A 15,262-nucleotide genomic window follows, 5' to 3' on the forward strand; every position below is an offset into this window, starting at 1 on the left:
TACTTAAATCCTTCTATTCAATATCATGAATCAATCCTTTTCTAATAGCTTTACACCATAAACCAATTCTTTACTCATTCCTTAATTCCTGTCCATATTAAAATACACATTATCTTTTCATATAATCTTATACTCATCCCTGATTACCGATCTTCATCGCATATTCGTAACTTTAATAATCAACTTCACTTATATGAAATCTCCTTCTTTACCATCTCTTGTACTTGTAATCCCTTCCTTAAAGCTCCCATTTAAACATACAAATACTTATTTCTTTGCCTACATCATATCTATATGATCAGAATATACAACCACATCCAGATCCACATTATACTTGATTAACTTAACTTTATCTTTTCTTCAAATCTTATAACTTTATTAGCCATACCATTACAATTAATCAGTAATAACTTTTCAGTCTAGGGCATAATCCCTAATCAAACTAATCATATACATCCTTTTAGTTGAAATCAAACCAGTGTAATTTACTCACTTATCAAACCCACACTCTTATTCATATATAATACTATTTCATTGTCTCCTTTACTACCTTACATTTCCATGATTAAAATTCATAATCACATCTCAATCCACACCATACTTAGTTAGCTTACCCTAACATCATCTTCTAATCATTTAACTTTAATACACTTACTATCACATAACTCTGTTAGTCAGCATCAATTCTTCCAATCTAAAGCATAAGTCTTCATCAAACCATTCATATACATTCATTCTAGTCGAAATTAACCTTTTAATAATTTACTTGACTCATCAAACTCACCTTCTTACTTAGTCACAATGCAATTTCCTGGGTTCAAACTCAAGTATTACAACTTCCTTTATCTCATAAATCAATCATCGATGTACCCATTCTTAAACTCTTACAAAACAATATCTATATTACTTGATCCATGTAAAATACTCCTTATACTTCACTTTGCATAATTTCTAATAGAACTTTTAATCTAATCCATTACTTTCATTTCTAAACTGAACTTCATATACATTCTTAAATCCTTATTTAATCTTCCACTACCAGACCCTACTACTTAAGCTTGCCTGACTTTCATCAGATTTGATCCTTTGACATGGAATACAACTAATTCCATTAAATTATCAAACTGCACTCTTATCCTTACACGTTACGATTCCCCTGTTTCAAATTCATAAACTCTGACTTCATACATCTGATAAACTTGTCACTGAATACTTATTCTCCAACTTTTCTAAAATAATAACCACATTATTTATTCCTTTAACGTTCTTATGGCGGCACTTATCCAACATAGTCTATCTTATCCACAAAATAACAAAACTACTTCATATAACGTTTCCGATTCAAAACATTAAAGACCATCTAACACTATTCTAACGTGTTTTCAACTTTCCAAAAACAACATTCGATCTTATAAGGCACTTCATGAGGTGTCTGCTCTTCATTTTGCCTGGTCAAGGCAGGTGAATTGCTATCATAATCAGGAATATCGCCTCACTTCACTTTAAAGTTATCAAAATCATACTTATATTATAACTTATCAATCTAATTCTATTAGCAAGACATCACACTCCTTACACTATCAGATCAGAAATTTTCACTTTATGTTGGCATGTACACATTTTAAAATTCATTTAACTTCGGTTTAAGCCTAGAATCGGCTAAACCTTAGCTCTGATACCATTAAATGTAACACTCCCAACCCGTATCCGACTTGGATACGAGTCTGAGGTGTCACATCAAATTTCAAAACCTTTTACTTGTTCCAAAATAATGAAAATTTCCCACTATAAGAAAACTTCATATTATTTCAAAATAAACGTTTACAAACTTATCAGAGCATATACAATTCAAATAATTTATTTTACATGTCAACTACAATTTCAGATACAAAATACATATTATAAAATACTTTTCTGATCTGATAATCGGGAAGGAGGTGCTAACATGTCTTGCATTGCATACCCATACTTTACTCCTCTTGCTTATCGAGATCTACGTGTGAAACACTCACACACTAAGTTGATAACTTAGTGAGGCATAAATAAACGTTTTATGTCATATCATTACTAGTCCCTACTATGCACATTCCATATGGTCCTCATAAACTATAGAATGCATTATGCATCAAAACATAAAGACATACATATACATATGATTTCATTATTCATATGATTAACAATCATATTTCTTAGTTATGAGTTCTTGTACCTAACCTTGTTAACCAAATATGTACATATCATCATATATGTTTCTGTAACATATTTCAAATATTAACTTAATACAAATATCATATAACTATTCATATGACAATTATATTCATGTACATCATATATCACATATACCACTTCACACAAAACTCAATGCATTATAATATCAAGTTTATTTATATTGTCTTTTATTTGCCCAGTTACAATACTAAGAACTAAAGGTATGTGAGTACATAGAGGTTGCGCACTATACTGTCACCACAGCTTGTATAATTCTCACTAGGGCGCGTAGAATTTGTCCCGAATAACCACTATGTCCCGAAGTACCACATATAACACATATCATATATGTCCCGAAGGACCACGTAGAACCCTCAACTCTTGGCATGCCAACTATACCCTAGCTCTCATAACACATAACATGGGCATTGTCACTTATTTCATTCACATATACACATTAATATCACATATCATGTAATACTCTCATGGAGTCTCATATCATATATTCATATGTCACATAGGCACATTCACATATACATGCAATCATGTAGTTTATTTTCATATAGTTCATATCATTTTTCATATGATCTCATATTCATGTGTGACATAGCTTATAACACTTCTCACGTGTTCATATAAACATGTATGTCTTATCTTGTTCACATATGTTCCCCATATATCTCATAATTATATTTTGTTCTCTTATGTTCATCTAGATCACATTGGTCATATCTCATTGAGTTCCTAACCTTCCTTGAGTAATCCCTTATACCGTATCATATAGCTTACCCTTGAGTTATCTTATGTTCACCTATATATATTATATAATTCTTTTAGTTTATATCCTTATTTTATCTCTTATTTCATATTCTTATATAATCACAGAGATCATTTATACTATTTCACCTGGCTTATTCCACTAACACGTGTTTACATAAATCATGTAATATACAACAACATGTCAACACATATACTCATGCACCCATATAAATCATAACACATCGCAAGTCATATTTCCATTAACACCAGATACTATTATGAACTCACCTGGACTCACTAGTTAATATCGTTCTCTTATATTTTCTTCAATGCCCAATACTTGTCGACTGATCTGGACTTGCTCTAGATTGATATCTACATAATCATACACTATACATATCAGTATTCTAAATAGCATACTCTGATTCTCATATCTTAAACTAAAGGAAGAATGTGTTTTCAATTTCCTTTAGAATATGTATATGTACCCACTATAGGGTATCGGTGCAACCCTAGCTGAGGTATCGATACAATGCATAGGTATCGATACCCAAATTACATTCGATAATTTTTCGTTTCAAGGGGGTATCGATACCATCCTTAAGGTATCGGTACCCTTTGAATGTCTTCCTTAATTTTTACTCTTGAGGTGTCGGTACCTGATGAATGGGTACCGATACCCCTTGCCTAGAAATCACATTTTCAATCCGAAAATTACTTCATTTCAGCTCAATTGCTTCATATATCATCCCGTTTCTTATTCTTAACTTACATACACATGCTTAAACTCATTAATACTCATTCAATACATCTTTAACTTCAAAATCCAATCCTATACATAGAATTTAAGAATCATACTAAAATTTCAACATGTTCAAATTGCAATTCTATCACTTGAAATCTCTTAATTCAACTATTGACAAGTCAAATTTAACCTGCGATTTAACTTATCAACTATTCTTCAAATTTTTATTTTAAAACTCTTTAACTTTAATCTCTTCTAACTATTTCATTATTTGCTTTAAAACTAACTTAAGCCTTCTTTAGGCTTAATTAGCACTTAAGAATCATAAACCCAACTTAAAATCAAGGAATAATTAACTAACAAGAGACTCACCTTATCAAGCTTGGTTCCACGTCTGGAAGAAAGAAGAATATGAAGAGAATTCTAGAACTCTTATTCTTCCATTTTCTTCACCCCACGTGTAACCCATATATAACCCTTCTCACTTAATTATCTTGATGGTCAAATGAGCATTTTGCCCTTCAATATTTTTCATATCTACTAATAAATCCTCTTAAATAAAATTCCCCATTAAGTCCTTAAACTTCTAATTTTTCATAATTTGATCACCAAATTTCAAAAACTTTCATTTTAGTCACTAACCTGATTTTTAGGATATTACAGACATGAACCACATCACTAAAATAATTACATGACACATGTCATGTCAATAATTTGACACATGTAAAAATAACACGTCAATGATATGGGTTGACAGTTAGTCAGCTAATAGTTTTCTTCCAATATGGTCTATTTTGACCATAAATTGAAACATTATGGGGTAAATGCTAAATAAAGAATATGGTGAAAAGTGATCAATGTAAATGCGTAATGTTTTCAACGTTGTCATTTTAAGTGTCTGATCTGTCATAATCGTTAAATTTTTTTATCAGTTATTCAAAACGTGACATATAGTATGTTTATAAATTTTGAAACTTTTTATTTGATTTTTATAAAATTATTATTGTTTTTTAAAACCCCAAATTTTATTAAAAATATTAAAAACCATAAAATTTCTAAACCCAAAGCATGAACTCTATTACGTGTCACCCCCATCGTCATCGTTGTTATTAATCGTCTATCCATCGGTTGTTAGATTCCAAAACTGATCATCCCCTCGCTATCACCCCTAAATCATATTTTAATCTCCATGACCAAGGAACAGGGTTTCAAATAGCAGTTCACGACCGCGATAGCACCCGTGAAATAGCGGTAGCGCTACTTTCCGATATACCTGCTACACCTAAAATAGTCGTAACAGCGCCCGCTACGGCCGCAACAGTGCTCGCTATGGCCACAATCGCAGTAAACACGAAATGAACGAAAACCCTACAGCGACATCGATTTGAAACCCAGCCATAGAATCCCCTTTCAATATCCACAACCATAGATGTTAACGATTAGAGGAACATTGATTATAACACTTTGCTGGTTCCGATTGAATTTGCAAGAGCGATGGGTGACTCTAAGGGTTAAGGATTTTAGAGATTTAAGAAGATTCAGAAGACGACAAAGGAGCGACTGATCACTGGGTGGGCAACAACGGGTGGGTGGTTACTTGACAACGATGTCAAGGGCCAACAACGGTCGGTGATAGTAATAAGGGTTTGGAATTAAGTACTTTAAGTTTTTTTTAGATTTTAGAAAATTTTGAGGTTTTTTCTAAAAATAATACTAATAATTTTGTTTTTTTTTTTAATTTAAAATTTTCAAAAAATATAAATACAATACTGTCACGTTTTTTAATGGTTGATTAAATTTTTTAACGACTATAGCAGACCAAACACTTAAAATAGTAAAATCGGAAACATTAGACACCTATCTTAATAAAAAAATGTTTAGGCACTTAAAGTGAATAAGAGTTATATTTTGAACACTTATTTTTGAATTAAGCCACGTATTAATTATCAAATTGTAATCTCTCATAATTGAGGGCTCACGAGTGTTATTTAAACCAATTCTTAAAAGACTACTTAAACGAGTTGAAAATATAGTATAGATAATGTAAAACTGACGCTATTTTGTTTTGTTTCTTTTCACCGCCTTTCTTTCCCTCCCTCGAACGGCGACGGCCACCGCGGCAATCTTGTTCCTCCCCCTAAATCCTCCTCCTTATTTCTGAGTTATTGCGTCATCAAATAGATAAAGAAGAGGACATGTTTCGATCGATTTAGGGTTTCAGCGATCTCTTTCATTTCCAGATTCTTTCTCATTGAGATTTCCCTGCTGTTCCTAGACACTGCATCCTGACCTTGTTCCCATCCATATTTGTTACTGATACAAAAGAAAAAGTGATTATGGATTTAGACGGCGGCAACAGGCGCGTCTTTAATAGACTCGGAGGTCCGTCAGCTGCCCCACCACCCAACTCCACCAAAAACCAGAGAGTTTGTTATCATTGGAGGGCCGGTAAGTGCAGCCGTTCCCCTTGCCCTTTCTTGCACCGTGAACTACCTCATTCTTCTGGCCTCACCTCCGCAGCCGCTAACGGATCGGGTGTTCCCAAACGTTTCGCCGATGATTCTGGGTTTTCGAGCCCTGCCCCACGACGAGGCCCCAACTTCAATAATAATCATAATAATAGTTGGGGGAGAATGGGAGATAATAAGGTGGTTAGGAAAACGGAGAAAGTATGCGATTATTGGGTGCAAGGGAATTGTAATTACGGAGATAGGTGCAAGTTTCTACATTCCTGGTATTTAGGGGAAGATTTTACCTTGTTGAATCACCTTGATGAGCACCAGAAAGTAAGTGTCTCTTCGTTTCTTTTATTCTTTTATGGTGTTAATTTGATATGAACTTTTGAAGAACCATCCTTCAAAAGCTAGCTATTAGGTGGGTAGAGTCTGCATTCATATGTATCTCATTATAAATAACAAGCTTCATGCGGAATCAAGTCTCGGACGTTGCAATTAAGACATAACAATTCACCATTTGCATTAGCTTAACCTTTGGAGAAGCACATCAAAAAGCTAACTGTTAGGGTGGGAGTGCCCAAGTCCATATAAATCTTACAAGAAAAACTCGATCTTTTGATGGGGAGAATCAAGTTTCTATCTTGCAATTAGGAATATAAAATATTCTTAGGAGTACCCGACTGCAATGATGATGACGATGAGTTTGTTTCGGGGGCAGGTTGTTACTGGAATTGCGTTGCCAGCTGGAATGGATAATCTCTATACGGGAAGTAAAGACGAATCTGTGAGGGCTTGGGATACCAACACTGGTCAGGTGTGATTAGTTTTGTTTCGTTTTAATAAAACATTTAAAGTTTTAATTAGTTTTTATCTTTTTGGAAAAGAAAATATAGATTTATTTTTGTCTCCGAACATGATGTATTTTAATCAATTTCAATAACAGGAATCTGCATAAAACTGTTCTGAAATTTTTAATATTTTCTGTCCTGCTTGGTAGAAGTGTCCATGTGAAAAATCTGATAACTTAAAGGCTACTATTTATGTTTCTATGGAATCACTAAAGTGCTAAATACCCAAGGGGTACCTACTACTTAATTATGTTGTGAAAGGGAAACGAGATTCTCTTGCTAGAAATTACTTTCAGTATGTTCTAGTGGTTGTTGGCAACTTTTTAATTATTATGTTTTGTCTGATATTCAATGTGGCCTTCTATGTAGTGTATGGGTGTGCTTAATCTTGGTGGTGAAGTAGGTTGCATGATCAGTGAAGGTCCTTGGCTATTTGTTGGCTTACCTAATGTTGTTAAGGTATGATTCGAGGGAAATTCTCTACCAGTTGTTTCTTCTTTGTTATTGTTGTCGTATGAAATTAGTAGAACGATGATTTCCCATTTCTGCCTCGGTGACAATCATTTTGCAGGCCTGGAACACCCAAACTAACCAAGAAATCAGTCTTAATGGACCTGTTGGGCAAGTTTATTCCATGGTTGTGGGTAATGATTTGCTCTTTGCTGGCACACAGGTAATGTTCTAAATTCTAGTATATTGTTATAGTTTCTTTTCATTTAAATTCCAGGTTCTGCATGTGGTCAGTCATGAATACATCATCATGTTTTCTGTTCTGGGTTCTGCCAAATTATTTTGCGATAACTTGTTAATCGAGGGAATTTTGTTTTGGGTGTCCGACATTTGTCTTGTTATAAAATTGCCCCTTACCTTGAAAGATCTGTAATATGTGAAATGAGCTTTTTTTAAAAGGGCACTAGATTTGACGAGTCAAATTGGGGATTTGTGTTGGACGAATCTCTCTCTGGGTCTTGATTTTGCCATACTCATAATTTAATACTATGTTTCTATTTCTCTAGCATTTCAGTCCTAATCCTCAGGTACCAGTATCTGTTTATTGCAGGAGGGTACTATTTTGGTATGGAAATTTAATGCCGCCACTAACAACTTTGAACCGGCAGCATCGCTTAAGGGTCACACCCTTGCAGTTGTATCATTAGTTGTTGGAGCTAATAGACTATACTCTGGTTCCATGGACCATTCTATAAAGGTAAAGTAGTTGAATCATCCTGATTGAAAAATATTGTAGTTTCAGACCACCATTATAGCACGCTTTGCTTTATTCCTATAATTTATTTTTTTCTCTAGTAGAAAATGATCATTTTTTCTTAATATATTAGTTGTTTCTTTCAGGCTTGGAGTCTAGAAACTTTGCAGTGTCTACAGACTCTGACAGAGCACACTGATGTTGTTATGTCCTTGCTTTGCTGGGAACAATTTCTTTTATCTTGCTCATTGGACAAAACAATAAAGGTTCCCGCTATTTTTTATTTATTTTATCTTTTGTTTTTGTTTTGCTTTTCTGCCTAAATTCCTTGGATTTATGTTTTCCTGTGCAGGTGTGGGTAGCTACTGAGAATGGAAACTTGGAAGTAACATACACTCACAATGAAGAACATGTATGTTGTTTCATTCATACATTATGCTTGCTACTTTGAATTTGATGTAATTCATAGTTAAAACGAAAGGGGTTTGAGGACAGAATGGGAGAATTAAAAAACTGCATGTCAGATAAAAAATGGTCTTTGCTTTTTTACGTTAGTTATTAGATGTGGCAGTGACAGAAGAATAGGGTATAACTGTGGGTGGGTGGGGTGGGGTGGGGGGATTATTGAAACTGAAGCCTGAAGGTAATGATTGAGGGAAGAGAATGCTACTTGGCTTTGTTTGATGTGTTAGAAAGAGAGTGTTATGCTCTGCATTTTAGTTTTGAAATTATGGGTCAAAGTTTTTGGGAGAATGGTTGCAATGGAGAAGAGGATACTCTATTTTGGATTTTGAGGCTGTGGATATTGAGTCTGCTTTTCGAGAGCTATAATCTTACATGTTTGTAATTTTAACAAACAGTTTAGGATTATGCATGATCAAACGAATATTTTCAAGTTTCATATGAAATTAAACAGTTGGGTGAAGATTGTAAGATAATTTATGAAGGATGAAATTTAATGTGTAGTCAGGTTGTTTTGGAAAGTTTCTTGGATTTATTGTGCATTGCATCTATTCTAGATATAGACATCGTCAAAGCTTAGATTTGCTTACTGTAGTGCTCCAAATATCTCTACTTTTTATCGTTTATCTGATGGTTTAATTCCCGAAAAATGTCGTGGTAAATGGTTTCAATTATGTCTTTGAGCCCTTTCTTTCCCCCTCAGTTTACTTCCTAGGATCTTGGGATGTTATTGAACTTTTGGGTGCTCTTTTTAGGGTTTGTTGAATCTTCGAGGAATGCATGACTCAGAATCCAAGCCTGTTTTGCTGTGTTCATGCAATGACAATTCTGTCCGCCTCTTTGATCTGCCCTCGTAAGTTAACAGAGACTTGCTTTTTATCTTAGCACACACATCTATCTACTCGTTTCATCATTTTGGGGTCCTTACATGGTGCTGATGGGAATAGCATATTTCTATCCTTATGATTGAAGGTTCTCGGAGAAGGGTAAAATTTTTGCCAAGCAGGAGATCCGTGCAATTGAGGTAGGCCCTGGTGGCCTATTTTTCACTGGTGATGGTACTGGTTTTAGAGTGTGGAAGTGGGCGGAACCGGTTCCCAAGCCTTGATGGTGTTCCAGCATTAAACAACATATGCATCAAATATGTATTTTTGGTGTTATTATTTTATTACTTCTCATCCTTTTGCTTTTGGGTGGGGTGTTCTTTTGTAGTTCACTGAGTTAAGAGAAAACGAGCACTAGGTTCCTGGTGTAATGTTTAGCAGCACCAAGCCCTGCACATTAGTGTGTGCCATAAGTTCATATAAAGAACACTTGATAACTCGTAAATTTGTAGCAGTCATTGAATTGGAATTTTAGATGGTGCCTTGGCTGAAACAACTCTGGGGCTTGTTACAATGATGATTTATCCTGCACCAAGGTTCATAGCAACAGATGTTCGATTATCATCTACATCCGTGATGACGATTCTAGGAGCCCCAAAAGCACTCTTTTGTAAAGCTTTCTTTCTTTTGTGGAGAATATAGTTCTCATACTTGCACTAACTGGTTGACTTCGCTCCCAAGCTTCTCTATGATTCCGGCACTCTCATGCCCAATCACCATTTGAAAAACTTATTAAAAGAAACGTGTCATGGATAATATATTTTTCGACGGTAAACATCTAGGAATTTCTATCCTTTTGAAGAATACTATACCCGAGAAATACACATTTGAGTTGATCTTGGTTCTAATTTGGATTCTGCGTATGGTTCAACCATGGATAACAAGGACAACCGAAAATTCGTGAGAAATTATAATCGGTATTGTGTTTAAATATGAGATCTATTATTAAGACTGCGAGTAGGTAATCTAATTATAACGCCTCAAAATTTGGCTTGAAAGTATTGATTAAGTCGAACGTTGAACCAATTTAATTTTATCCTGGACTTAAATTAGAAGAATGCGAAGATGGAGTTCAATCGAATGAAACCTAAAAGTTTAAGACTTAATTTGAAGAATTTCGAAAACGTGCACCATAATGAATACCGGTGAATCAATCTATGGAGTTCATTTTGAGAACCTGAGATTCGGCAGGGATGTGTTCTGTATTCTTTTTCTTCCATTTTCGGGGTAAGCTTAAAATTAATAAAACAAAATAATAATAAAAATTAGGATAAACTATATAAATAGTCACCGAATTTTTAGGACGTTTGCATTTTGGTCACCCAACTTTTAAAAATTACAATACAATCACTAAACTTTTAGTTTGTTTTCAATTAGATCCCTGACTTTACCTCATGTTAGTTTTATGTGGCACGTTACCTCCCGTTAATCCATGTTGTTGTTGACGAGAAAGCTAAACATGGAGTGCCATGAGCTCGGAGGGAGCGCCATGATCTCTTGGCTTCTAATTCCCTCGCCACCACCTCCTTTTTCTTGGTAGTATACTCTTTCACAGTCTCAGCAGCAGCTGAAGCAGCGTCGTTAGCTGCCATTAACGATATGGTGGCAAGATCCTTCGATTTTTATCGGCATACTCCGCCGCTCCCTCCATCATCCTCATCGCTACCTTTATCCCTTCCACCACTTTCTCGGTGGTATAATTCACCGCGCTCCAACCATCTACGAAAGCCTTGTCCTTCGCATTCACGACCCCTTTCCCTGCCAATTCAGCCACTTCCTTGCCTTTCTCCACCGTCACATCCTCTGCAGCAACCGCTTTTTCTCTGGTATAACTCGTGACGCTTTTAGTAACATCAACAACATAATCTTTCGCTTTAACCTCCATTTGCATTGCGTAGTCTTTCGCCTGTTCCATTTTCGACGCTATGTAGTTTGTCGTAGTCCTACCTGCACTCGATAGGGTTTCGGCCATGGTGTCTTTTATCTTTTTGGCACCTTCGGCGATCGTATCCTTCGCTTTTCCACCTTTCACTTTCTCCCACTGCGAAGCTCAACGAACAATGTTTGTCACTTGTCCACCCTTCTCCATTGCATATTAAGCGCTTTGACGAGCGGTTTCCCTTGCTTGTTGACCCTTCTCTTTGGTGTAATCCGCCGCCTTGTTGACCACTCCGGTGGCCGATTCTTTATCACCTACCTTACCGATATTCCTTGGTTTTCCAGCAGTTTCCGTGCTACGACTTCTCTCTTTATCACTCTCATTTTTACCAATAGACTCCATTGAAGCACCTCTCTCTTGCCCATGCCCTGCACTTTTCCCATGTTTAGTAGCCTTGGACTCCATTGATGCACCTCTCTCTTGTCCATGCACAACACTTACTTGAACTTTCCCCATGGCATAATTAGGCTCTCACGTCCTCTCTTAAACATGTTTTCCTCTTCCTATTTTTCTGGCATCATCTCCCTCTGTTTTTGCCACTATCGTGGAGGAGATGTTTATGTTGTCGACTTTCCCTCCGAGCTTATGGCGCTCCTCTTTCTTGTCAAGATGAAGAAAAATAAGAAGAAGAAGGGTTAACAGGAGGTAACGTGAAGCTTCAGATAAAACTAACGGAAGGTAACATAAGAGATATTACTGAAAACGAACTAAAAGTTCAGTGATTGTATTGTAAGTTTTAAAAGTTTGGTGACCAAAATACAATGTCCTAAAAGTTTGTGACTATTTATGTATTTTACCTTAAAATTTATATTTCCACCAAATAAAATAAAGCAATCAACTAAATAAAATAGTGTAATACCCTCACACCATAACAAAGCCCAAAAACATCACCACAATTAGACATTTTCAATTATGGATTCTAAAACGAATCAAACAATTTCAGTGATTAATAAATTGCTATTATTTTTTAGGTTTCGGATTCGAACACCATGTATGTAGGAGTATGAGCGTTCAATATCAAATAATTAAGATTTTTTAAACATATATAACAAATTGTATTCACCCCAAACTAATAGAATCATATATTCTGAGAGTGATGGCTTTTGAACATCCAAAAACATTGAAAAGGGGCAACGATTTGGTCATTGCTGTGCTTGGATGGTCAGTTTTGGCCATTTTTACTTTAGCACGCCAAGATTCAAATCCGCTTTTAGTCCCTTAAAACGGGATTTTGAGGACTAGAGAATTTTGTCAAAGGTATACACTGCGGAGGCCACAATCGTTTCTCTGATTTTAATCGAAATCTTTTTTAATTATTGATAATATGTACATGTCACCGTAACTATTTAAACTTACATTCTCGAGAATCAACATTCATTTTAACCACTAAAATCGTATAACGAGTTATATATAATAAAATTTTATTTAAATATTCTAAATGTCGTGTATTTTTTAAGGGGAGTGGTGGGATTATTGCTTAATCATTTTCAATGATTAAATTATTAAAATATTAATCATATAAAATTTATAAAAATATGTAAAGCTCATTTAATTTTATACTGACTATAATTTTTAATTTTCAATAATTGATTATTAGAATTTGGAATGATAATTATATTTTAACTAACATCAATAGGAAACCCCTTCAATATTATTTGTATAAAAATACTTCAAAAATATTTGTAGAAAATATTAGTCTGTCATTAGGGTGTTAGTGGCCTTTAATGATTCTATAATATGTAATATAAAAGGGCATATTTCCCTTTTCACCTATATTCATAATTATAAATTTTAATCCAACAATTCTGTTGACAATAGTTTTATCCCATTTATTATTATTATATTATTATTATTAATAATAAATAATAATTTTATTACAGGCCATTTATAAAAAAAACCAGAGGCCCAATTACAATTACAACAAATTAGGCCCAACAAAACCTGACCTAGTTACAAATCAAATCCGGAACCTGATCCAGGCCTAGAGCCCGATTAGGGTTTTTCACACATAGCTTGCTCTCAACCGTAGGATCTGGACCCTTCCAACGGTCCATATCACTCAAGACTTAGGGTTTCCCCTAATGATGCTATCTCAGCCGCTGCCGCCGCCTGAAGCTCCACTCAGCTACTACCACACATCCACTGCCGCACCGGCCAAATCTAGGAGATCTGGGTGCATTAAATGCACCCAACCGCCCCTATGATGAGTCACCACCATAGCTCCGGTGACTCACTGGGCTTCCCTCTTTTAACCAGTCAAAAGAGTAATTCGAAAGGTCCTATAAAACCCCCTTCACCTACAAGAGAGGGAGGTGGAACAAGAAACCAACAAGACAACCATTCGAACAAAAAACAACAAGAAAAAAAAACAAACAAAGAAACGGAGAGACCAACGAACCAACAACAACGAAAAAACACGAACCAACAAAAGCAAAGAGGAAAGAAAACTTACCATCGTCAGAGAGATCCAAACGTCGCTGGAAAGTCATATGTTCGAAGGTATCTTTTTAGATCAGTCCGATTGACTAGTTTTTAGGAAAAAAAGGTGATTGGATTCGGCCTTAGGGAAGCCCGAGGATCATTTTGGGTATTTCGATCAAATTTCGACCATCATGGACGGTGATGGTCGCCAGCGCCGGTGTACGGTGGCCAGCTTCCCTCCGGCGAGGGAATTAAAAAAGAAGTCAAAGAGAAGAAAAAAAAAAAGAAAATGAGAGATTGAAGGCCTTAGGGCCGGTTTTGGGGTATAAATACCCCTCCCCAAACGACGTCATTTTGAGGGTGATATTTGCAATTTTAGTGTATGGAAAATCATTCCCGCAGTCCCCCTGAATTTTTAACCTTTCAATTTGGTCACTGAAAGTAGTTTCCATGTATTTTAATTTGGTTTTTGAATTTTATTTCATTTCCATTGTAGGCACTAACTGTGTTTATATGTATTTTGGGTAAATATCATATTTAGTCCTTTAATTTTAATAGTTTATATTTTAATCCTAATTAGTAATTAGGGTTAAATTATTATTCCAGTACCTCGATTTCATGATATTTCTGTTTAAGGCTATTACTTTCGAGGCTTTATAATTTAATCCCCTAATTTTAAATATTTTTAATTCTAAATATTATTATTGGTTTATTTACAATTATAGTACCTATAATATTAATTATTTTTATTTTTACCTTGATCTTTTGTAGTTTTATAATTTAATCTTTAAATTTACAATATGTATTATTTTAATATTTTATTTATATAGTTATAAATTTATTATTAAAATAAAAAATTTTATATTATTTTATATGAGTAATTTAAATAAATACGCCTTAACTAACTAGGTGTGTCTTTCTAAGGATTGCTCGAATAAAATAATATTTTTTTATGATTTAAATAAATTTATTTTGTATCTATTTTGTATATATTATTTAGGGTAATACTATTTGTTACGAGGAATATATAAAAATACTTCCTTAATTTACTAGGAATGTATTTTCTTGTATTATTCGTATAAAATAATATTTTTTAATATCATGATTTAAATATTATTCGAATTTTCCAATTTTAATATTTAAATGACGTATAATCGTGTAAGTACCAATTTTGGGCGTTGTGGGGGTGCTAATCCTTCCCCACACGTAACCAACTCCCGAACCCTTTTCAAAATGAATCTTTGGTCAAACATATATCAAATTTTTTATCTTTTAAAATTAATTTTCTTAAAATCATTTTAAATAATATTTTAGGGATTCGACTTACCTAACCCAA

General features: G+C 34.5%; 1 protein-coding gene across 3 annotated transcripts; it reads left to right on the forward strand.

The window, feature by feature from the left end:
* Positions 1–5,743: 5,743 nt before the first annotated feature.
* On the forward strand, positions 5,744–10,062 carry LOC120163176 (zinc finger CCCH domain-containing protein 48-like). 3 transcript variants are annotated; one of them, XR_005519630.1, is made up of 9 exons: positions 5,744–6,498; positions 6,887–6,982; positions 7,386–7,475; positions 7,588–7,689; positions 8,077–8,223; positions 8,367–8,486; positions 8,573–8,632; positions 9,438–9,604; positions 9,643–9,775. XR_005519630.1 is itself a non-coding variant. In XM_039173175.1 (9 exons), the coding sequence occupies exons 1-9, from the start codon at positions 6,049–6,051 to the stop codon at positions 9,788–9,790; spliced, it is 1,299 nt and encodes a 432-aa protein (XP_039029106.1). In that variant the 5' UTR covers positions 5,744–6,048; the 3' UTR covers positions 9,791–10,062. The 3 variants fall into 3 exon arrangements, 2 of the variants coding, with proteins under 2 accessions (XP_039029106.1, XP_039029107.1); XM_039173175.1 differs by having other exon boundaries at positions 9,438–9,535; positions 9,655–10,062; XM_039173176.1 differs by lacking the exon at positions 6,887–6,982 and having other exon boundaries at positions 5,745–6,498; positions 9,438–9,535; positions 9,655–10,062.
* Positions 10,063–15,262: the final 5,200 nt, after the last annotated feature.

Source organism: Hibiscus syriacus, unplaced genomic scaffold (genome assembly GCF_006381635.1).
Source record: "Hibiscus syriacus cultivar Baekdansim isolate YM2019G1 unplaced genomic scaffold, ASM638163v2 tig00111427_pilon, whole genome shotgun sequence".
Lineage (NCBI taxonomy): Eukaryota > Viridiplantae > Streptophyta > Magnoliopsida > Malvales > Malvaceae > Hibiscus > Hibiscus syriacus.

Coding starts and splice junctions, on each gene's coding strand:
- LOC120163176 (XM_039173175.1), top strand. CDS start 6,049: ATGGATTTAGACGGCGGCAACAGGCGCGTCTTTAATAGACTCGGAGGT. Junction 8,633..9,437: donor ACACTCACAATGAAGAACAT/GTATGTTGTTTC, acceptor TGCTCTTTTTAG/GGTTTGTTGAATCTTCGAGG. Junction 9,536..9,654: donor CGCCTCTTTGATCTGCCCTC/GTAAGTTAACAG, acceptor TTATGATTGAAG/GTTCTCGGAGAAGGGTAAAA.